The following is a 23,884-nucleotide window of genomic DNA, read 5'->3' as shown; positions in this document are numbered from 1 at the left end:
TTTTTTCAATTATGTGCTGAATTCAATTTAGTTTGAATGCATGTGTTGCTGTGCGTCTGTACCTCTGAGGCTGGGGGGGGCTGCAGAGAGCCATATTTCACGCGGCCCTTCCATTGAACCCCATCTGTGCAAACACAGGAAATTGAATTGGCCCCGGGCGCGAGCCGAGGATTACGGCCGGGGAGGGAGACGGCACGTCTCCTGTAGCAGTCTGACAACAGAGAGGCCAGAACCACTTATCAAAGCCCCTGGCCCCGCATGTCACTCCTGCCCTCCCTACAAACCCCAGTCAAGACAGAGTGACTCCCTACAGGCCCAATCCCCAAAGGTATGGCGCTATGCGATATGTACAATTGACTCATTCATGTCTACTCTACCAATATGCATACAATTTCACCAAGAAAATGAATAGCTATATTTTAATTTGATTTAAATGAAAATGTTTGATAAATGAATTAATGTAAATGTAGCAGTAGTGTAATTAATTATTCATTATTTAATTATTGCCTGAACTAAACATCCTGCTGAGCTTATACAGAATCCATACTGAGGTAACAGAAAACATGAAGAGTTATGGTAACAATATCAAATGAAAGTCTCTAGTGACTCACTATTTGTCACACATCGCACAGATTCAGATTAATTGTCCTTCTTTATTACATTTTTAAGACATGGCTTCATTTCAAACTTCATACAATCAGGTACATAAAAGACACATCCAAAGGCTCAGGGCTGTCTCACAGCATTAAGGAAGGTCTGATAAACATGGCTGACCTTGGCCATCGATCACCCCCCCCCCCCATCCCCACAGTACAGCAGGAGAAGGCAGCTTCTTCACTGGCACAGTGAGCATACATTATCATGACATGGCCTGAAACAACTTAGTTTAGGCCGTCCCTGGTCATTCCAACATTGAAATATGTGCTTAAAGTACAGCAGAAAACTTGTACTGTTGGCAAGTTCCGCATCCCCACCCCGGCGTACAAGTCTGCCGGAGGGAATTGTGTTCATGGCATCGCGTGACTCCTTCCAGCTTAGGAAAAGTAAGCGTTCTCCAGTTAAGGTCAGAATAAGGTCAGATTGTCTGGGAAAACACCAAGCAAGTCAGTTTGACCCTCAAGTTGAGAGTGGGGAGGGGGATAGGGGGGGTCAGGTGTGTCCCAGGTAAGCTTAGGTGCTGTTGGCCTGCTCCTGCTCGAACAGCGCCATGGCCAGGTGCGAGCGCGAGGCCAGCCCCTCCAGGTTGCTGAGCATGCAGCGGTGGTAGATGTCCTCGCTGAAGCGCGGGTTGCACGTGCGCCGCACGTACTTCTGCACCAGCGCCGGCTCCACGGCGCGGAACACGTGCAGGCCCGAGTAGCGCACGAAGACGTCGTACACGTCCATGCTCTCCAGCAGCTCGTCGTTGTCCAGGATGTCGGCGGCCATCTTGGTGCGAGCCGCCATGTAGTCGGCGTTGTAGAAGCAGGCCTCCTCGAAGACGTGCCGGTCGAAGTGGCCGTCGTGGAGCGTGTCCGAGCCCAGCGACGAGGAGGAGGAGGCCGAGGGCTGCTGGTCGCGGTAGACCAGCGCCGGACTGTACTCCTGAAAGTGGATGGGGAAGAAGACCTGCCAGTTGCTGATGGCGTTCATGCGGCAGCGGTTGAGGAAGTCGGCGTTGACCTCGGTCCACACGCTGGCCAGATAGAAGAGCGTGTCCACTGGGTGCTTCTTGGAGATGATGTCCATGAGCTTGACCTGCGAGGGCACTTCGGTCTTGACGCTGATCCAGGGGATCTTGACATCGGCGTAACGCTTCTCCACTTCGCCTATCATGGCCTTGGCGCCGGCGAACACGTCCGTCTGGCTGACGCGCTGCGCATCGAACGGGTCGTAGACAAACAGGAAGGCGAGTAGCACGTTGTCGCGCGTGTCCAGCGCGTTCATCACGTATGCGTCCAGGAAGTTGCCCACGTAGTCCTGCTCACGCGCTGTCACCGGCAGGATGACCTTAATGATACAAAAACAAGAATGAAACATGAAACAAAATAATACAACATTTTGTTCCACCAGACACAGATAACACAGATGAATAAGTCATAGCAACATTGTACAAGTACTGCTTCGGAGTGGTTTTATTTATTAATTTCATTATTTTATCTACTCTTATTTAAAACATTTAGAAATGACTAGACCATTGAGTAGTTTCAGTATGTGTCACTGACTTGCCAGTAAAATGCATGTTAAGATGAATGACGTGTGTTAAGTGCCTGTGTTGTTCCAAATGTGTGTCTACGAATGAGGAGACATTTGCTGCAAATGAAATTCATTTACAAATAAAGTGACCTGAACCCGAACTGACCTGTACGCGCGTGGCCTCCGTGACGTAGGGCATGGGGATGATCTCCACAGCGCTGAGCGGACGCAGGAGGCCCACGCGCTTGGCGATCACCTGGCTGTGGCCCTTCTGCGTGTAGGCCTCGAGCGCCAGGTCCAGCTGGTACTCCATGCCCCGCGTGGGGTCAAAGCGTCGGTAGCCGTTGAGCAGTCGCCGCTTGCTGAAGCGCAGCTGAGGCTGGTAGCGCTCGTTGAGGCGCTCCACGGCCGTCTCGAGGACGGCGCTCACGTCGGCGCGGTCGGCACCGCGCAGCTCGCACTTGGGCGCGCTGTCGGCGCACGAGTAGATGTGGTCCTCGGTGAAGTACTCCCAGTTGATGACCTCAAAGCGGGTCTTGGGGTGGAAGGGCGGGTTGATGCCCACGGGCCACGTGGTGCCAGCCTTGCCCTCGGGGGTCAGCTCACTCAGGTTACTGATCTGAGCCTAGACAGCAGGGAGACAAGACAGAAACTATTTATTAAACTATATCGTAACTAAATAGTAACTATAAGTATTAAAATACACATCGCCCCTGCTTGAGCATCCAATTACAAAAAAAACACCCATATTAAGGAGAGCCTATCACAACTATCATTATCACTGGTAGACAAAACTAAATGTACCAAAAGTAATTGTACTGCTTTGTAAAAAAAGAAAGAGAAATGCTCAAGGAACTTTTCTAGGAACAAAAGGACTACCAACTGTAGCTTACAGGGCTGTAAAAAATATTTGTTCACTCAACTTTTCCCAAGCAAGCCATCCTGCTGCTGACTAAGCTAAGTTAAGCAAACCTGCTTTGTAACGGTTTGTAGAAGCCATGGGATTTTGTGGGAGGTAGTGCTTCATGGTTTTCAATTCACTTATCAATTAGTTATAGTATGAACAATATCATACCAGTGAAACACAAATGAAGACTGTGCCACATTGAATTTGGACATTTTGTGGGCCACTGCTTTATCCACCATTAAAATGTGTAAATACAGCGCTATACTGTATCCTCTATGTAGGTACATACTGTACTTTGTGGGCTGCCAGATAGGACTAATCCATGGCAGCAGAGCAGCTGTGAAGTCTGTAAACAGTACAGGATGAAAGAGAGTGCTGTGGCCCTATTTAAATCTGCAGCTGTTTGCATAGTCACTGCATAAGTACAGTCATCAAAATGCACAGAAAATGGTACGGAAAACAGGAGGCGTAACTAAAGCAAAACAGTCAGTGAAAGAGCTCTCGTGGACTTAATGTTTCTTGCATAATCGTTAACACAACTTTGAACAATCGACCCCATTTTATGACCTTTTTAACAACCATAATTTTGTTGGTCTTGAGTCATGTGTTGTTGATTAGCAAGCAAAATGTGTTGTTTTTCTCACACACACACACACACACACACACAAACACACACACACATTTAGGGCCTTGCTGGTGAGTGGCGTCGGCACTGACTGAGAGGACATTATTAGGCCGCTCCTGCCGGTTTGACACGCCAGCTGGCCGCCTGGCCTGGCGCAGTGCAGTCATGGGGGCTGACCCTACCATTAAACACGACTTGTTCCTCTGGAGACATCATCCCCTCATTTCCTGCCGCCCGGTGACACCATAACGAGCACTGGCGCGAGAGCCAGAGTGGCGTCCGAGTGAGGGAGTGTGTGTGTGTGTGTGTGTGTCAGCCTCTGTGTGGGTTGAGCCCAGCCAATAAATCTGGCAGGAGCTCCACTGACTGCTGGCCTCCAGGACGGCTCCCATTTTGAAGGGGAGGACACCGTAGTGTCTGCTAAAGCCAATAAGCTCACAGTATAGTTGAGAATGTTTTTTTGTTTTTTTTTACACATGAGAATGTTTTCACTATGCTTAGTGTTGCATACGACTGAGACACTGAATCAAGTCCCTGTTGTCCCTGTTGTCCCACAACGTGGCCACTGGCCAGACTTTCTTTTGGCTGACGCCTCATGGGTGACTAAGGTTTGACAAAATCTAAATGTAACCCATATGTAAACGTTGCAACAACATTGTGGTAGTGCATTGAGGCTGATGCAGTTCTGTGGACAACTTTGTACACAGCATGAAGATATCCAATCAACAACTGCTGTTCATCATAGGACATTTTTTTTATATTGGCCTTACCTACCTAGACTTTTTACAGCTACCTACACTCTAACTCATGCACCCTTATACTTCTTCCCTTCATTAATTCCATTTAAACAGCAGAGCATGTTCATACATAGCTCAGGAAAGCGGAGAAGAGGAAGAGCTGGCTTTTCACAGACTAACTCTGCCGCCCCAGTAAACCCTCAAGGATCTCAGCTTAGGGCAAACATTCCAAAGGCTCATGGAATGTCATGGCTGACTGAACAAAAAAGTGAACCGCTATCAGCAAGATTGTCCCACATTTCTATAATCTCAGCAAACCTCAGCAATCTTCAACAAGACTATACCTGGATCAGGTCCTATTATATATAATGCCTCATGTATAATTTTAAGCTAGTGAGTTGACCGCATTGAATAGACCTGAATACCGGTGACACTGTCAAACTTCAGCTGTTCTATCCAGTTAATCCAATGTATTTTTGACGAGATGAGACCGAAGAGGCTGGGGTTGACTTCAAGCGGAGGAGGCTTTAGATCAGTGTTCTCAAACTTTTTCAGATCAAGGACCACTTAACCAATTAAAAAAAACCTCACAGACCACCTAGATTAAAAAAAAGAGTAGACTTACTTCAACAGTATATTACACAATAGGCCTACTCACTGAACCACCTTGCTTATTGTCTTTGCATCTTGCTTATTGTGTCAGAGGATTCATAGAATTTAAACTGGCATACCTTACATAGGCAGTGTTGCAGAACTGTTTGGATTTACATACAAGTTGGTTCAATATTGCAAACAACTCATCTATATTATATTTTACCACGTCTGCTCGCAAACCACTTGGGATAGCTTGCGGACCACCAGTGGTCCCCAGACCACACTTTGTGAAATACTGCTTTAGATAGACCATGTGGGCAAAATACTGACATCTGAGGAAGACCTCTCTTGTGTCCAGATACTGAGGAGATGGTCCTGAGACTCTTGGGACTCACCTGCAGCTGCTGGATCTGAGTGTAGGTCCAGTCCAGCTCGATCTGGCTGAAACGCTTGTGCAGGCGGTACATCAGGCCTGGCTCGGACACCGGGTGCACGGTGAAGGCGTTCTTGAACTGTGGGCTGTCCTCACGCTCGGGGTCGGCGTTCTTACGGAGCTCAAAGTAACGGTACGTCATCTCCTGTGTAAAAAAAAAGAAAGAGAAGTGCTCAAGGAACTTTTCTAGGAACAAAAGGACTACCAACTGTAGCTTACAGGGCTGTAAAAAATATTTGTTCACTCAACTTTTCCCAAGCAAGCCATCCTGCTGCTGACTAAGTTAAGTTATGTCAACATGTAGTCTCAAGTTTATGTGTAATAAACTTAACACTACATTGATACAACTTGTGCTAAATTATTTTATATTAACAAATATTGAGGAAGGCACAGTGCGTCGAAACGTCAGTTGATTGTGCACCATAATAAAACAAGTTCTCTGATTGCTCCGGTCATCCCTGGGTTTAGTCTCTTCGAAGTAGCCCAGCCAGTTTCTCCAAATATTAACAAATATTATATCAGTGTTTCCCACAGAATTGGATTCAATTTGTGGCGGTAGCTGACTTTGACAAGTGGTCAAAGGGGGTGTATTAAGATCGTCTTGGTAGTGTATAGGTCTAATTGAGTGCCTCTCACTTTAAGACGTTTGAGGGAACAATTGTAACACAGTTGAAAGGCTGCTGATGTGTGGATGCAATTCATAACGTTTTCTACATAGTTAAACTAAAGGTTCGTACTTCTCCTTGGGACAAGCACTTTTGAATTTTGGAAAACACTTTTCCATTTACATCGGGATTTGGCAAACATTCAGTGCCAGAGTCAATAAAATGAGCCCTTCAACGAAATTGACAAGCAGCTGTAAGTAGGCTAAGCATGCTAAATTCGACATACAAACAGTATTCTAACGTTAACTTTGAGATACTGCATGATTTCATAACTTAACTTAGTCTAACTTAACTCTTAGTCTCTTAGATGTAGCCTACTATGTTGTGATAAGACCTTAGCAGAGTTCACTTCAATGCAGCAGTTTTGCAGCATGGTGACGATGCTAAGTGGATTTAATAGCAATTTAGCCAGACGTCTTCTATGCAATGCTTCTATGTGGCAACAACAATCCTTCAACAATCGTGAATATTTTGTTAAATGCACGTAGAGGAGTGGCAGCGGGCTACGAGAGAGAGCGGGGCAAGGAAAGGCTGCGTGCGTAAAAGCGCAGCTCAATGGCAATGCAAGGATTTGAACTTATATTTAATTGAAATTAAATTAAATTAAATTCAATTCAATTACTCATAGAATATTCATCTGTGGCGGCCGATTTTTATTTCGTGGCGTCCCGCCACAGATTAGTCAATGAATGGGAAACACTGTATATACCGGTATATATTATATTATATTAATATTATATTAACAAAAGATCTTGTCTGACTTGCATATTTCACTGTGAAACTGTTTTATCATTTTTCCCTACATCTAATCTTCTACTCATCAATCTAACACAATGATTGCAAAATGGGACAGTTAACTGTAGCAGCAGAGCAGATATTTTCAAATAAATGACAAGACATCCGCTTGCACCCCACCGCACCGACTTTCTAGAGAGAGATATCAGCTCCAAATGGAGCGTGGACAAGGGAGAGTGAGCGGGAGAAGAGGCGAGGCGAAAGCGTTCTCAGTGATGGGTGACTGCCGCTCACGGCAAACCCTGCTTGAAATATGGCCTGTGTCAGCCCTGCCTGGGGTTCTGCACCGCTCCCCCGCTCCAGCTCAGCGTGGGCTCATCAGACGAGCGCAGCGAGGCGAGCACTTTCGGAGGGAAGGGGACCATGAATCAGACGGAATGCAGACAGAGTAAACACGGCGGAGCCTCGCCATACTGGCTGGCACTGCGCAGAAACAAGCACTCCAGCACTGGAAAGTCTAGTGTCAGTCCGACATTTCATGAGCTCAGGGGAAATACGCAGCTACCACATAAACCAGCTATAACACCATAATGACACACTTGGTACGTCTCTACCGATGAGGGCTTATGAGGGCTCTACCGAGGGCTCTACCGATGAGGGGTTTATTAGACAATATGTGCAGTGCTGGGGAAATGTACAGTACATTTTGAGAGAGATTTCACATTACTCATGTCACATTAAAAGTTTTAAAAAGTGCTGTATACAGCAATACATTGCTGTTGTTTATGGCTTTCTTTATCCATCAGTTTCAGTATCTATGCATGCTCCGAGAGGGCATATGCATACTATTTGCCTCACTAGACAATATTAATAGTATTAGTATTAGCCACATTATTGGCGTATGTGGATTTATCTTTTCTGCTTCCTTACCTCACCCCTTCTCTAAATGTCCCACTACAGGCTAGTCCAGACAGCAGTAATCCACAGGGAAAACAACGAGGGCTGTGTGACTCTATAGTCCTGGATTGGTGACACACTGTAAAGTGGAAGTGGTGGAACAACCCTTGTGCCTCATGCAAGAGCATGGGTGTTGCTTTATTTCCGGCCCCAAACCCTGACGTGGTTGATGCAGAGACTGGTTTATATGCATGCTGCCTTAACAGGGGAGCCTTATAAAAAATGTCTATGACGTTTCATCACCACCATGGTGGAAAAGTAGAAACAAACACCCCTGGGTTTTTACTGTCAGAGAAGTCTGGTAATGAATCTCAGGTGCACAGCAGTAGTGGTTAAGTCGGGAGGCAGTCTGAGTCAGGAGGTCACTGTAGTGGACTCTCTAATTAGGGTAACCTCAAGTCTCATCCCAGCTTTAGAGAACACAAGGTACAGAAGACCTCAGAATGTACAGGAACTCATAACTTTAGGCAAAAGCAACATAAGGGCCTTTCATTAAGTGAAAGTAAGAAGCAGAGAGCAGAGCACCAGATGACGTGAAGTACAGTGAAACAGTCTTGTATATGTCTTAAAGGGCTTCCAGCTGGCTCAGACCAACTGTTTCAGTTTCAGTCTAACAAATGGAAAAAACCCAACACACACTCGGTGACGGTGAGTAAATTGTTCAGAGACGGCAACTTTGCAAAATGATGCCAGAAGACAATAAGCTATTTGAGAAGAGAGAACAATGGTCTTCAAAGTACACTGCATGCACTTTTAAGTATTATCACAGATATCAATTTTCTCTAAACTAAAGGCTATAGTAAGAGAGTCTTGAGATAGAAGAAGAAGTACATTTCGATTGTTTTTTCTAGACGTAATTATAATACACCAGAACCAACCCTCACAAGATCTAATTCTGTATAAAATCACTAGATACATTAAAGTGCCACTAATCCCCAAAGCCTCACCTGGTGCACCTCCACGCAGCTCAGACCCAGATAGTCGATGATGCAGCGGCCCAGCCATTCGTCAGGCCTGACGCTGAGGATGTCATTGCGGCAGGAGTCCAGGTGCGTCTGCAGGCGGGCCAGCAGGCTGCGTGAGAGCAGGTAACCGTAGCCACCATGGCAATAGCGCGCGCGCTCGTCGCCGCCGATGAACTCCTCGGCACGGCCCATGTACAGGTCCTGGCCGGCGCTCAGGTGGCCCGCCAGCTCCATGACGCGCTCAGCCTGCGTGTACGTGTCGTCCTGCGCCAGGTAGAACCAGTCGTAGTCGTTGCCGTGGTGCTGGTGCAGGTGGCGCACCGTCTCGTACATGAGCCACACAGGCCGGTCGTCGCCGTGCGTCACCACCGACATGCCGTGCGGCGCCTTGGCGCTACGCAGGCCCGTGAAGAAGAAGGTGCGGTGGAAGTGGTGCGCCACTGTGCGGTTCACCGCCACGCCCAGCGTGTTCAGGGTGGCGCGGGACGTCAGGATGCCCACCAGGAGGCGCTCTCGGATGCCCAGCTCCGTGTGGATATAGCGCGTCCTGATCCGGAAGGGAAGGCAAAAATACAAACAAGGGGAATTAATACCATGTTTATGTGATTATGATCAAATACTTTGATGTCATGCCTGAGGGAACTCCACATCAGAGTCACACTGTATTATGTTATTAAGTCCTGCTTTGTGATCTTTGACTTCATAAGTCACAGGATTGATTTTCTCATTCATTTTCATGTGCTTGTGTTTTTTTATGGTGAATGGATCAGCAACACAATGCAGCTGGCCCAAATATCCAGCGCCGGAAGAACCTCTTCTAAAGATTATGGCTGACACAAAATACCCTGGGGGTTACTCTTACTGTCTAGTATCCAGTCTATACATTTGACCTGGAACACATTAAAATTCGTATCCCTCGAGTCCACATAAAAGCGTGTTTTTACAAAAACAATTTCTGAAAATGAACACAGCAGCAGACAGTCTCAAAACAATGCGGCAGACCCTAACTGTAAAAGGCTTCTCATCCACAGGCATCCAAATGGTTCTATTTGAAAGCATATCAGTGGGCTTGATGTTCCACCTCTGTGCCTAACAGACCATCTGCAACAGCTAAACATTTATGTCTAAACTCACAAATATCAATCTTGTGCAATATTTGTTGATGGTGTCTTTACAAATTTTGGATACTGAAAAATATAAGACAAAGGGATGCAGTTTTCATGTAAGCTTATGTTATGTCCGTTTTCATGTAAGCTTATGTCCTTTTTAACTCTATAAGACTATTACAACAATAGGCATACTAAAAGGGGCTCATCCCGTTTTGAGGTGGTAATCAGATTAAAATGAGACGGTACAGACAGAGTAAAGAGGACATTAGGCTGGAGTCTCTTCAAAATTTGACCATGTCAACCGTTTTTGTTGGGAAATTGTAGCTCCCTGGGTTTTGCTAATGTTGCAAGACATTTTCAACACAGCCTAACGGCTGTTTCCTGTCTTCCCTGAAAAGGCTTCTTTATTTCTAACTATGCTTTGCTGAGGGCCATGTTCTACATAAGTCTGAAAAGATGATGGCCGTACTTTGATAAATGCCGAAAGGAAGCATAATAAAACACACACATGTCAGAATGGCCTGTATGACCAAACAAACATCCTTTCTAAAGAAATGATGAATACCCCAGTCAACCCCAGTCATAATTCTTCCAAATTGTCCATGTTTGCACATATTCTAGAACTTTACCTGTGGGGAGTCAATGAAAGAATGGCTAAGTTGATAAAATGATTAAGGTTCATAAGAATTCTGCCAGATTATTTTAAGAAGATTATTTAGATAAGTGGGTTTAAATGTATATAGTAACCAGCAGCTCTTGATAGGATCTACTGTGGATATTCAATCGCCTGCAGCAGAGCTGTAGAGATAATGTTGAAATGGCATTCAAGTCTACTGAAACGGCATCCAATTGCAGGCAGTGCATTAGGCCCCACTATAAGATTGTGTAGCCCAATGAATACTGTAGTGTAGTGTCTCTGTGGGCCTTCACACTTAGGTCTATCTCCGTTCTCATAAAGTGCTGAAACTTCAGAATACTTTATGAAAGATATCTTGCTGAGTCTATAACACTCATGGACTACTATAGTGCACTGCCCTTTCAATTGATAGCCTAGTGTTTAATGTAGTCTACTAGCAAATAACTCACCTGAGAACTTTCTTGTGTGGTTTGTTGGGGTCCTTGTGATAGGGCACAATACGTGGCTGGAAGTCTTCGTTTCCAGCTCCACCCGCCAGGTTATCCTGAGATTCTCCCAAATGACCGCCGGCAAACAAACCTCCATTCCCAAGCTCATCACCACAGGTCTCCTCCGTGTCCCCCTGAGTCCATGACACCATCAGCAGACTCAGGCTGCAGCCCAAAGAAAGCCCCAGGATGAGGGGGAGGGCAGGCCGGAATACGGCGAGGAAAGATGAGAGACGCATGGCACACCTGGGTCAGCTTCGCAACGCTCTGTCAAAAGCACTGTATCAAAGACCGCTTTGAAGTCCTTTTTGAAGAGAGGGGAAATACGCAAAGCTCCCAGCGTCACTCCAACTTCACCTTTGTTTGTTATTATTTGGACTACGACCAGGTAAACAATGGGGGTGACACAGGGGCACCCCAAAACAAGATGATATGCCGCATCAAATTCGTTACACTAACATACATTACATTTACGAAGCACAACGAATGTTCTCTTACAAGGAGCGATCTTCCTATTCTATGCCTAATCGTAGCTTTGTACAAATCATGGAGAAATTTTTAACGCTATTAACATTAGCTAGGACACCACAGAATGATGTGTTGACTCTGTTGGGAGGTCAGTCAAAACAATAAAGACAAGACGATTTGTTGATTTGTTTCAGTCTCATAAACACTTGCTTGCTGGATCCACGAAAAGAGTTTCTTTGGAAGACATCACCTCCTGAATGCAGTTCCAGAAATTAACAGTTAAGAAGAACATTACCGAATTGATAAGGCTAACGTGAAGTTAACGTTAGCTATGAACAGTTCCCATCAGTTCCTTATAACGTCGCCCGCTTTTCAAGACGATGTTTTCCGCATTTAACGTCGGTCAGTTTTGTGATATATATCACACGATGTTACATCGTTATAACAAGTAACGTTAAATTGTCTTGTTCCAAACATATATCCCACACTGAAGTTATGGGTCCCCATTGTCCTCGCATTGCCATCCAAGCCTCCTAACCTGCTCCTAACGGTACCGAGCACGACACAGAAAGAGAAGAGGAAGAATAATGTGTTGTTACCCTAGCCCTCCGTAGAAACAACATACGACCAAATACGTTCCACTCATCAATCTGGCCCGGCCTGTCCACAGCTCACACTCAGTAATGCTGGTCCTGTCCTGGAACTGGTGATGTTTTCAATCTGTGATCCTCAAGGCAGACACGTCATCAACCGTGAAGGGAGTAAAGAAAATCCAGTTGACAGCATGCTCCTATTTTAGTATAACCCATGTTGATGCATACCCTGTAGTTAAAAACCAAAAACATAATATAAATACCTAAATTAGACTACACTCTTTGAGATAGTTGCGTATTTCTAGTTGATTACTGTACAACTAATATCATTTAGCCTACATTTGTTTGACTTTGTATGTAGGCTATCCTATCTAGATTGAAAATGGGGCAACGCAGCAGGGTAATGTCTGTGAAATGATGACGAGGGAAAATTCCTCATATTTCATCAGAAGTAAACTCAAGTAAACTAACTTGCTCTCGAAATATCATGTTTGACCCTTGAAAAAAAGTTTTTGACATATTATGACGCATAACTGCATGACTCCTCAAATGTGCTAAATGATTCTGTGTTGCCTGTTTATTCTGTAAAATAAATTAAAAAAAAGTAAATGTATAAAGTAATAAAATAAATACAAATTAATAAAGTAAATTACAGTATTTTGGGAAGCCAACGGGTGCAAGACCTATTTCTAGGCCCTCCCAGAGGGGCGGAGACTGAATTTTACCGCCCTTGACCAAATATGGTATGACGACTCATCATCTGCTCGGTGTGTGGAGGAGAGAAACGCGCGTTGTTGTCGCCACATTTGGTACAGAGTGTCCCAGATCACGGTGACCAAGGTAAGACATCTCCTAAGCCATGTGTATATATAATTACAAATAATTGCATTAGCATTGTTATTAAAATTATTTATCGTCCACAAATGTTGACCATGGGAAAACTGACATTGTCGGATATGTTGTGTCAGTGTGAAGACAAGAGAACTTATCTAGCTCTTGGACACAACGTGGATGTCAGTCTGGTCATTCGAATGAATTTTAGCCATCATGCCACCCGATAGACCACTGAAAGTTCATGAAATTATATTCCTACATAGTATGGCCGATTAATATTTTAATGCAGTGATAATACTTAGAAGTACGACAGCAGTAATACAGAATGGAAAATGCGTTACTCATGGCGATTGAGAATTGACACATTGCAGGGTATGCCTGTCAGCTAATGCTAAAGTTACTACAGGTTGTTGAGTACTTTCTAAACCTGGCCTTTGGCTTATTAGCAAATAATAGCTAATAGCTATGTTAGCAAATGACCGGTGTTTGGTTAGAACAGGTAATCATGCTTAAACAGAAAGCTAGATGTCACCGAGTTGCGTTTTTAAAATTGAAAGTCATCTCATATCATGTCTCTAAGGCTGTCAGTGTTAGATGATATTTAATGTTAGCTTGCTCTCTATCCGCTATGCCTATGGTAACTTGCGATTTCCAGATAGCTAACGTTAGCGGCCTAGTTGTCCCAAGACTTGGCACACAGTCCGAAAGCACTGTGCTAAGTGCGCAGTGCTGCCATGCGCTGTTTTTCCGAATAAGCTCCCAATGCGCCCTGCGCGTTACATAACATCTTGGTCTTGTTTTAGCTGTCAGAATCGCATATTGGTTCATCAAATGTTTGTTCGGAACTGCAGTTTTCCCTGACATCTGTAGGTTGAATATGAAACGTTGAAACAAAGTTGGTGATCATTTTAGTCACCTACATGAACACAATTGAGCACATGTATTATTACTGATACGAATCATGTACATCATAACGTGCTGTAAATGTGTGAGGATAAATTCAAGCTAAGTCAGTGTTGCATAATGCAGCCAGCAGCCAATACTTCTGGGGTCACCGACAGGGCAATATTTTGTCTTAGGTTGCTGTCCTTTGCCGCAGCCATGCCCTCTGACCTGGCCAAGAAGAAGGCTGCGAAAAAGAAGGAGGCAGCCAAGGCTCGCCAACGTGTCAAAAAGACAGAGGAGGTGAATGGCGAGGGAGATCAAGAGAACCAGCAAAATGGAACTGTCAATGGAGGTGGGTACAATGCCAGCGGTATGCTGAAAACAGCTGTAGCATAAACACTGAGAAACATGGGTTTGTTTTAATCAGTTGAATATTTTTTTTCATTACTCTGTGATACAGCTTTTTCCTAGTAAGATGGCCTGCATATGTGTTTAAACTAGCAGTACAATTTCGAATCAAAACAAACACTTTGTATTTTTTCCACAACTGCACACCTAACTTTTACAAACATTGTCTTGAATCCAGCCCATGATTTAGTCTCCTGAAGCTGCTCATCTGACATTCAACCCCAGTTTCAATCTTTCTTTATATTTATTTATTCCTGCAGATGTGGCGTCACTCACAAAGGAGCTGGATGAGTTTGAGCTGCGGAAGATGGAGGCGCGAGCCGTGACTGGGGTGCTGGCGTCTCACCCCAACAGCACGGATGTGCACATCAGCAGCCTCTCGCTCACTTTCCACGGCCAGGAGCTCCTGAGCGACACCAGCCTGGAACTCAACTCGGGCCGCCGCTATGGACTCATCGGCCTCAACGGCACAGGTACAGACACCTCTCTGGGTGGCTTACAGCATCTTCACTTGTATTTAGCGATAGCATTGTCCAATTGTGATCCAGCCACCCAAGAAGCATTTTAACACCAAGTGTTAACAGGAAGTATGTGGCATAGACGTTTATGTGGTTATTATGAGGGGAAATGGATGGACATAGTTGTTATTAGACAGTTCAATGGTCTAGCCCTGAAGCTGCCGGTCTTTAGATCAATTCATGCTTGTTTTCAGCAAATGAGCACTTGGAATGTATAATCCATTGACCTTTACATTTATAGCTGTAATGGTAGAAGTCCATGTGAATTTGTGCATGATGTATTTTACTCTTTTAATGCTTTCCCATCACATACCACGATTTCTTAATGTATCAGCTCTATTCAGCATCTATTGATTAATCCACTCCGGCTTCTTACCAACAGGCAAGTCCATGCTGTTGTCAGCTATTGGTCATCGCGAGGTCCCCATCCCTGAGCATATTGACATCTACCACCTGACACGTGAGATGGAGCCCAGTGAGAAGACTGCACTGCAGTGTGTCATGGAAGTGGATGAGGAGAGGCTCAAGCTGGAGAAGGAAGCTGAACGACTAGCACACGAAGACGGTGAGTGGGACACCTGCACACTTTCTCTCTGGATCTCCCTCTCTCTCACACACACACACACACACACACACACACACACACACACACACACACACACACTGTTATGGCATAGGGGTAAGGCCACAACATAAGAGCGAGAAGTTAGATTTTAACTAACCTGCGGATTTATTAACCAAATCAAATTAACCAAATAACAAACAAACAAACAAAGAGTGTGAGATGGGATCAAGTCAGTTGTCAGTAATGCATGGATGTTGTATGTTTGCAGTGTGTCTGAGTGCAGTATTGCGTGTCCAAAACCCAAAGCAAGAAAGGCCCTCTCAAGGAGAGGGAAAGCAGCCCTTTTATTTGGACAGTTGCTGCTCATCAGCTCATTAGCTCCTGGGGACTCCTGACACACCTGTAGACAAGAGAGACAACAAGCAGAAGGGCTAACAGGCCATCACACACACACACACACACAAACATTTCTGAAGAACTAGCCCTGCTGTTATTTTCTGCAGTTGAATTGCATGAAATTATTATATTTTTATGAACCCAGTTCCATTCATTCAATCATGTTCTCTAAAACTTGTAGTTATGTGGTATGAATCAGATATGTTGGAGAGTATGAGGTTCACCTTATCAAAGAAAAGACTGTGAACAGTGTAAAGACTAGGGAGCTCTGTATAAGCTAAGCTCACAAAGGCGCTCTGTGTTCCATTATAATTTACAACTTAGCACTAAAGCACAATTTAGTGCAGTAAACCATCTCTGTTTCCTTTTCATAAAACACCCAGTCCATTCTTCACATACTTCCATACTTCACACACAAGTATCGTGAAAGAGCCTAAGCTTTCCAATGATATTACAGTGTCCCACCATCATGTTTCTTATATTTGTGTATACCCTCTGCTTGTTTGTGACTCAGCTGAGTGTGAGAAGCTGATGGAGCTGTACGAGCGCCTGGAGGAGCTGGACGCAGACAAGGCGGCGGTGCGCGCCTCCCGCATCTTGCACGGCCTGGGCTTCACCCCGGCCATGCAGCGCAAGAAGCTCAAGGACTTCAGTGGAGGCTGGAGGATGCGCGTGGCGCTGGCCCGGTGAGTGACTGGGCCAGATTTATAATATTGCCTAAGATGTATGCATATAGCCCAGAAAATATGTTTACGGTTTTCCTCAGATTTACTTTTTTTTGCCTAAGTTGAAGCAAGAAAATACATTTGAGCTGGAAATAGGGTATAACAGAATACAAAGACAGTGATCATAGTTTTCATAGTTCAATTCTTACAGAACTGACCAAGATCTGACAACCATGTATCCCACATTGTGCATTGCTGTAGGCTAAGTAGGACTACCTACATTCTCTGTGTAACAATAGCTGGAACGTTTTTGCCATTTTATCACTCCAAGAATGCTGGACCACTGATACACTGATACACAGCTACACATGGCTATGTTTGTGTGTGTTAGTGTGTGTGGCTAAATTAACCATTTGCTGTGAAACATCTTGTCCCTGTTAATTTTCTCTTCTCCCCTGTCTTTGTTTCTATTAGAGCTCTGTTCATCAAGCCTTTCATGTTGCTGCTCGATGAGCCCACTAACCACTTAGACTTGGATGCCTGTGTGTGGCTTGAGGAAGAGCTCAAGTCGTGAGTACTTGCCTTTCATTGCTTGGAGAACGTGAATCATTTCTTCCATGATCATATAACTCTTTGCTGGTCTTGAAAGGCAGTTACCAATGTATTTGGTTGGTAGTCAAAAATAGAAACAGGAACTATTACCTTTTTTAAAATAGTTCTAAAATACTTACATTTTAGTTTGTTAGGTGTGTGTTAAGTCATCTTCTTTAACTATCAGGTTCAAGCGAATCCTGGTCCTCATATCACACTCACAAGACTTCCTGAACGGTGTCTGCACTAACATCATCCACCTGCATCAAAGGAAACTGAAGTATTACACGGTAATAAAGAGCAGCCAATTCTCACTGATGTGGGTCACCATAGCTCAGTTAAAAAAAGTAAAGTATACTCCATAAAATGGAGAAAAAATTCTCATTCATAGACACGCATGTAGAAAAAGAATTAACACTTAAAAAAATCATTCATTTTAACACTCACTGTATAGGCAATTAAGACCATGACACATACAAGTATCTAGTCTAGTGTAGTTTCTCTGATGCGTTTTGGTGCGTCAGAAGCTTGCTGGGTTAATGCGAGCTGAGGTAGCACCCTCCTGTCAGATCCCCTGGACATACACCAGGAGTGGATGTTAGGGCCTAAAGCCAACTGGACACTAATCACAGCCATAGAAGGCAGGATCTGATGTCTTTATGGCTGTTTCTAATTATGTCCCATTGCTGGTGTCTTTGAAGTGACAGAGCGCTAGAGACAGGTCTAAGATTAACTGAGTTAGAACACCAACAGCGATTATAATGGCAACCTCTAGAATTTAAATGATGGCTAACTCCTTATTTCTTTTATAAAAAGGAATATGGAGACAAACATGCTCTGCTTCAAGCTTGGGGGACTTCGTTAACATTTTCATTTATTAATTTGACATTAATTTGACAATTTACAAAAATGAGGAATAACATTCAAGCTAAAAAGCAGAGGAGACTTTAGGTATCGATTATTATAGAAAGGGAAAGAAATGGGAAGTACATGTTACTGAGTTCTGTGCTATGTTCAGTCAGTGTCAGCTGACGTCTCATGCATGCCTATGTTTAACTGGTTGCAGGGCAACTACGACCAGTATGTGAAGACCAGAGAGGAGCTGGAGGAGAATCAGATGAAGCGCTTCAACTGGGAGCAGGACCAGATCTCACATATGAAGGTGAGGCGGCCCAGCCTTGCATGCCTGCAGAGAAGCCTCCCTTTCCCCTTCCCTTTCACACGTGTCTCGTCGACTTGGCACCCTGGCCTGGTTCCCAGGCACGGATTAAGACTAGCCCTTGGCTCGTCGGCAGGCATTCACACGGCATGCTGTATGCCAAGTAGACCACTTGGTCAACTTACACAGCCGTGTAAGTTGACCTGATTTCATGAATTTAGTGTTATACAGTTAGGAAAAAAATTATTCATACCCCTGGCAAATATTGATTTATTGTGGATTTTCTCTTGACCAAGTTTGTTGTGGCTGAAAATGACATTGCCACATGCCAAAAGGTTGTAAGACAATGTGGGAGAAACATTGAATAAAAAAAATAAGTCTTTTTATCTTGTTTAACATTTTAATGTCTTCCAACCTTTAGCCAGACATGGGGGACTCGAGTCACATGACTTGACTCGAGTCAGACTCGAGTCACATGACTTGACTCGAGTCAGACTCGAGTCACATTTTTTAGGACTTGAGACTTGCTTGATCAACATGTATAAAAGACTCGACTTGACTTGCTATTCATGACTTGAGACTTGACTTAGACTTGAGACAAATGACTTGAAATTACTTGATGTTTTATTTTTTTCATAGAAATTAAGGAGTTAACTTTACGATTTTAGAAAATCTCCTTAGGTGCTGTTGCATGCATCACACGAGCAAACCTGTCATTGTTACCAAGTGACGCGACAGACCAACAGCAAGTGCCAGATCAAATGAGACAGACTTAGGTTAAAATGTGTGAAATATCAAAGTGAAACATTTCTAAACATTCTAAGTTTAATCTTGATATATAGCGAAAATGTTGCCAATGTAACCTAAAGTAAGTGCAGTAACAGTAAGTAGGCCTAGCTAACTGCCAGAAATCAGCATAGAAAAGTAGCTTACTTCACATGTTAGGCTTATGTATAATATGATATAGCATTGACGGTCCTAAACCCTCCTAAAACCCATTGCGCTGTCGCGCTTGTCAAAGTTTGGCAGTGACATTGGCGGCAGCGTTTGATTGATTGATTAGTTCACTTTTTCAACATTATTGGGTCCCTCGAGATGTGACAGGTCAGGACAGGTGTAACTTGAACTGTTTGAATATATTTTCATGATTTGATGTAGCTTACCTAATATTTGAGGCATATTGAAACAATAATAGGCTATTTTATAATAGGTCTACTTGAAATACATTTATTTTTATTTGTATACATTTCATCTTAGCCTACATCTGAACGAATTATAGAATATGTGGCTTGAATGAATGCAATGTATTTGTTTGTTACAAATAAAACTCCAGCAGTTCATAACTAGCCTATTGTAGCTTATTTTAAAATGAAAAATGGGTAAATCATCATGAATTTGTATGATTTGGCTATGACTTGACTTGACTTGCTTGACCCAAGCTATGACTTGACTTGACTTGCTTGACCGTCACAAAAAATGACTTGGACTTGCTTGAGACTTGAAGGTTAAGACTCAAGACTTGCTTGTGACTTGCGCATGTGTGACTTACTCCCACCTCTGCCTTTAGCCATGTGGCAGTGTCATTTTCAGTCAAAACAAATTACATCAATATTTGCCAGGAGTATGAATACTTATAGATATAGTATGGAAAAAGGTATATATGTTGTGCTTAGTATTGTTACACATGTCCTTCATCATCCACTCATATGAATAACATTTTCCTTTCTCTGTGTGTCCTGAGTAGAACTACATAGCACGGTTTGGTCACGGCTCTGCCAAGCTGGCCAGGCAGGCACAGAGCAAGGAGAAGACCCTGCAGAAGATGGTCGCCTCTGGCCTGACTGAGCGAGTTGTCAATGACAAGGTGAGGGGCTGTCCACTTTCAAGCATGTTTGTGATTCTACAACTCTAATGTCTCCACATTCCTCCTCCTTATCCTCCACTGCAACTTAGAGCTCGGTTAACCACTAGTTGTTTCAGATGAGTATAACGTCAGAATATCATGCAAGTCCAAACAGTGATAATAATTGAATTATCACTACAGCTAAAGTCCTGTAGAGACACATGACTGACTTAGCCCTCCTCTCATAAAAGTGGTTTTGTGATGAAGTTATATTTGGCATTTAGATGGTGACACACATGGCCACAGTACACATGCTCTCAGCCTCTTACAGCACTAATATATATTTTTAAGCCTGAGGGAACTTTCTGACTAGATTCTCAGATGATTACTTCATATTGTCTCTAGATGGCACCAGCAGTTCAAAAATGTTTGTGGTTTCTCACTAAAATAACTATAGAGATATGACTCCAGAGCGATAACCGTAATGGATTACAGATAGCAGTTGCCGCATGCTCAATGTTGTGTCCAGGGTTCTAAATTAACACCCGCCAAATGCGGCTTAAAATTTATTCTGGCGGGTGTTAATAAAAACTTACTAGCCAGTTTGGCCGGTGATGCATGAGGCATTACATGCATGATACATAAAGTACTTCCTACATTTCCCATGACCACTGTGCCGTAATGCTACGTGATGACATTTCATACGCCCATTGGCTGCGCGCAGTTTGCAGTGAAACCAGCGCGAGAGACCATGGACACGAACGGAGCGTCTACCAGAAAACACAAGGAATTAGAAGAACGAACGGAGCCAGAGCAGGGAGCATAGACTGAAAGAGGAGGGAGTTAGCCAGTAAAGTAAAGTAAAAAGTACATAACACATGTACATAACACAAATACATAACGTGTTACGAAATCTTAACGCAATTAACGCATTTTGTTTACCTATTTCCTTTGTGGGGGGCTGATGTCATGTAAGGAGGCCGCAAAACCTGAAGCAGCAAGGTCGTTTATTTTATTGTCTATGGAGTTAGCTGAAGATGGAACGTGAGGAGCTTTTAGCGAAAATTTTCAGTTTTAAAAAGTTGCCTGATCAGTGATCACCACCACCAGACGCATCACGCACTGTGCATAGGGCACGAGACAGAGGAGGGACCAACAAATAGTAGCTGTACTCCAAACTGTTTCACTCTTGTTAGAGAAAGTAGGCTATACAATGTCAACATGCACCAACAGAATGTTACATAAAGATGATACTTTTCAGGTCCTCTCTATAAAGATCCAAATTGAACGTAGGCCCTATGCTACTCCATTTAATTGAGAACGCGTCTGAGCGCACACGAGAGGGAGAGAAAACGAGTGGCAGGTTCCAGCTGGCTTGTCATTGTTGATAATAATTGATGTCTCATTTTTATTAAGAAGAGGAATGAAGCAGGGGATGATATCGACAGAGAAATAGATAGATAGATCATCTCATAAACTCATAATTCTCTTATTTTCACCGGAAAAAAAATGGCTAGTAGAAATTATGATTGGCTAGTAACTTTAGAAAGTTACCATCCACATTGGCTGCTGATCAAAAAAGTTAATTTAGAACCCTGGTTGTGTCCCCTCACCCAACCCCACAGACGCTGTCATTCTACTTTCCTCCCTGTGGGAAGATCCCGCCTCCGGTCATCATGGTCCAGAATGTCAGCTTCAGATACTCAGAGGACACAGTGAGTTCACTACCTCATCCACACGTCCTTCAGAAATTTCAATTTTTGCTTTAAAAATGATTAAAATTAATATTGATTATTTTTCCATTGCTCTCTCAGCCATGTATATACAAAACCCTGGAGTTTGGTATTGATCTGGACACCAGAGTGGCTCTGGTGGGTCCAAATGGCGCTGGCAAATCCACACTGCTCAAACTACTGATGGGAGAGGTAGTTCTGAGTTAATGTTATTAGATTACTCCAATCCAGCCCTCTTTTTGGTGTTATTTTTTCCACCACTCTTTGTCCTTTTTTTACTTTCATTTCTCATGTGTGTTTTTCCTTCTCCCCAGTTGCTCCCCACAGATGGTATGATCAGGAAACACTCACACGTCAAGATTGGCAGATATCACCAGGTAAGACCTTTCTGTGGCGTCTCACAGTCCTCCTGGAACAAAAAAAACCTCCCAAATGCTGAGTGACGTTGAGCAGGCAGGTGAGGTAGTTCTGCCCTCGTGTTCCCCTGCAGCACCTGACAGAGCAGCTGGAGCTCGACCTGTCTCCTCTGGAGTACATGATGAAGTGCTACCCCGAGATCAAAGAGAAGGAAGAGATGAGGAAGATCATCGGTCGCTACGGCCTGACGGGAAAACAGCAGGTGAGCAGATGGAACCTGTCATCTGTATGTATTTTTGTTAACCTAATGTTTGTTAATCTAAGGTAATGAACTTTTAACCTAAGTATCATATTGTTATACTGTCGGAACCCAGGAAGAATAGCTGGGACTAATGTCCCATCTAATGGGGATTATATAACCAATAAACCCGCATCCATGTTGTCTATATAGGAACTCTACGTTTTACGTTTATTATTTTCGAGCTTCATCTCCTCCTTCTCTTCCTCGTACTGTTCAGGTGAGTCCCATCAGGAACTTGTCGGACGGGCAAAAGTGCCGTGTGTGCTTCGCCTGGCTGGCTTGGCAGAACCCCCATATGCTGTTTCTAGACGAGCCTACTAATCATCTGGACATTGAGACCATCGATGCACTGGCAGAAGCCATCAACGAATTTGAGGGCGGCATGATGCTAGTCAGCCATGACTTCCGACTCATTCAGCAGGTACAGCTGCCTTGGTCGGATGTCTGTTGTCTGGTTAAAGACTAAAACAGGCTATCTAACATGATATTTCAATTGTCAATGAGTGCTGTTCTCTTTGTCAGTCTAAGTTCTAGTCTGAATTCATATATGATATGTGACTCAATGTGTATCTGTATTGCTAACTAGAACCGCTTTGGCTAATTGACTTCCAATCCTTTTGTTCTAGGTGGCTAATGAGATCTGGGTGTGTGAGAAGCAGACTATCACCAAATGGAACAGAGACATCTTGGCATACAAGGAGCACCTAAAATCCAAAATTGACAAACAGACACATGACGTCTGAAGCTTTGGGGTCCAGAACAATAACGGTAGTGGATTACAGACAGCAGATGCAGGATGCTCAGTGTCCCCCCTTTCCCCCTCTTTGGTGGACTCGCACATTTCAACTCCCACACGCATCTTTTTCCCCCACAAAAGCACATAAGGCATGAGTGAGGGAGCCAGTGCTAGTGGACGTACCTGACAAGTTTCAAAATGCATTGTGGACTGCATTCCATTGTCATTACCAGGTGTTCTCGGCCAATAAGTCACTATCAGTCATAGAATGTGCACAGCATCTCATGCATTATGTCAAAGCAACACTTCAACACTACAGCAGTTTTACGTTTTTTGCGCCGTTCGGGGCATGAGATGTCTTGAATGTCTTATTTAATATTTTTATGCCAATAGTAACGTCACAATAAATATGTGCATTTCTAGTAGTTTTGGTGAAAACGCCCAGTGTTCCAAATGTTCTTTACAAATTAATCAAGAAATTTAGTTAGCCAGGATATTAGTCAAATTTGTAAAAGACCAGTAATGGGTGACAGAACCAAAAGGTGGGGTGAAGGGGTTGTGCAACTCATTTTCTTTCTAGAGATTCTATATTAGAAATTGAGAGAGATACTCTTGCTTTTACATCTAAAGTAGAGCGCACAATTTTGAGTCTGACAATGACATATGACATTATGTGAAATTAAAATGCCTGAAAATGAAAGCCTTTGAAAGCTTAAACTTCATTTCATTTATGGAAACTCCATGGTCAGTAGTGACACCTAAGGGATACAGCCATTTGAAATACTTAGTAATCAGTTATGCAATA

General features: G+C 43.7%; 2 protein-coding genes across 2 annotated transcripts; one reads left to right on the top strand and one right to left on the bottom strand.

The window, feature by feature from the left end:
• Window positions 1–633: 633 nt before the first annotated feature.
• On the bottom strand, window positions 634–12,218 carry chpf2 (chondroitin polymerizing factor 2). The gene is made up of 5 exons (XM_042068338.1): window positions 10,989–12,218; window positions 8,776–9,340; window positions 5,434–5,616; window positions 2,342–2,800; window positions 634–1,989 (listed from the first exon to the last, which is right to left on the bottom strand). Exons 1-5 carry the CDS (start codon window positions 11,264–11,266, stop codon window positions 1,171–1,173), a joined length of 2,304 nt encoding a protein of 767 aa, XP_041924272.1. The 5' UTR covers window positions 11,267–12,218; the 3' UTR covers window positions 634–1,170.
• Window positions 12,219–12,843: 625 nt separating this feature from the next.
• abcf2b (ATP-binding cassette, sub-family F (GCN20), member 2b) lies at window positions 12,844–23,779 on the top strand. Its single transcript, XM_042067835.1, has 15 exons — window positions 12,844–12,928; window positions 14,002–14,159; window positions 14,476–14,688; window positions 15,116–15,298; window positions 16,209–16,380; window positions 16,834–16,929; window positions 17,138–17,240; window positions 18,017–18,112; window positions 19,854–19,973; window positions 21,578–21,667; window positions 21,767–21,877; window positions 22,000–22,062; window positions 22,176–22,304; window positions 22,561–22,764; window positions 22,970–23,779. Exons 2-15 carry the CDS (start codon window positions 14,024–14,026, stop codon window positions 23,084–23,086), a joined length of 1,833 nt encoding a protein of 610 aa, XP_041923769.1. The 5' UTR covers window positions 12,844–12,928; window positions 14,002–14,023; the 3' UTR covers window positions 23,087–23,779.
• Window positions 23,780–23,884: the final 105 nt, after the last annotated feature.

Source organism: Alosa sapidissima, chromosome 17, assembly GCF_018492685.1.
Source record: "Alosa sapidissima isolate fAloSap1 chromosome 17, fAloSap1.pri, whole genome shotgun sequence".
NCBI lineage: Eukaryota > Metazoa > Chordata > Actinopteri > Clupeiformes > Clupeidae > Alosa > Alosa sapidissima.
The sequence above is the reverse complement of the archived record's forward strand: the minus strand, read 5'-3'. Positions and strand labels throughout refer to the sequence as shown.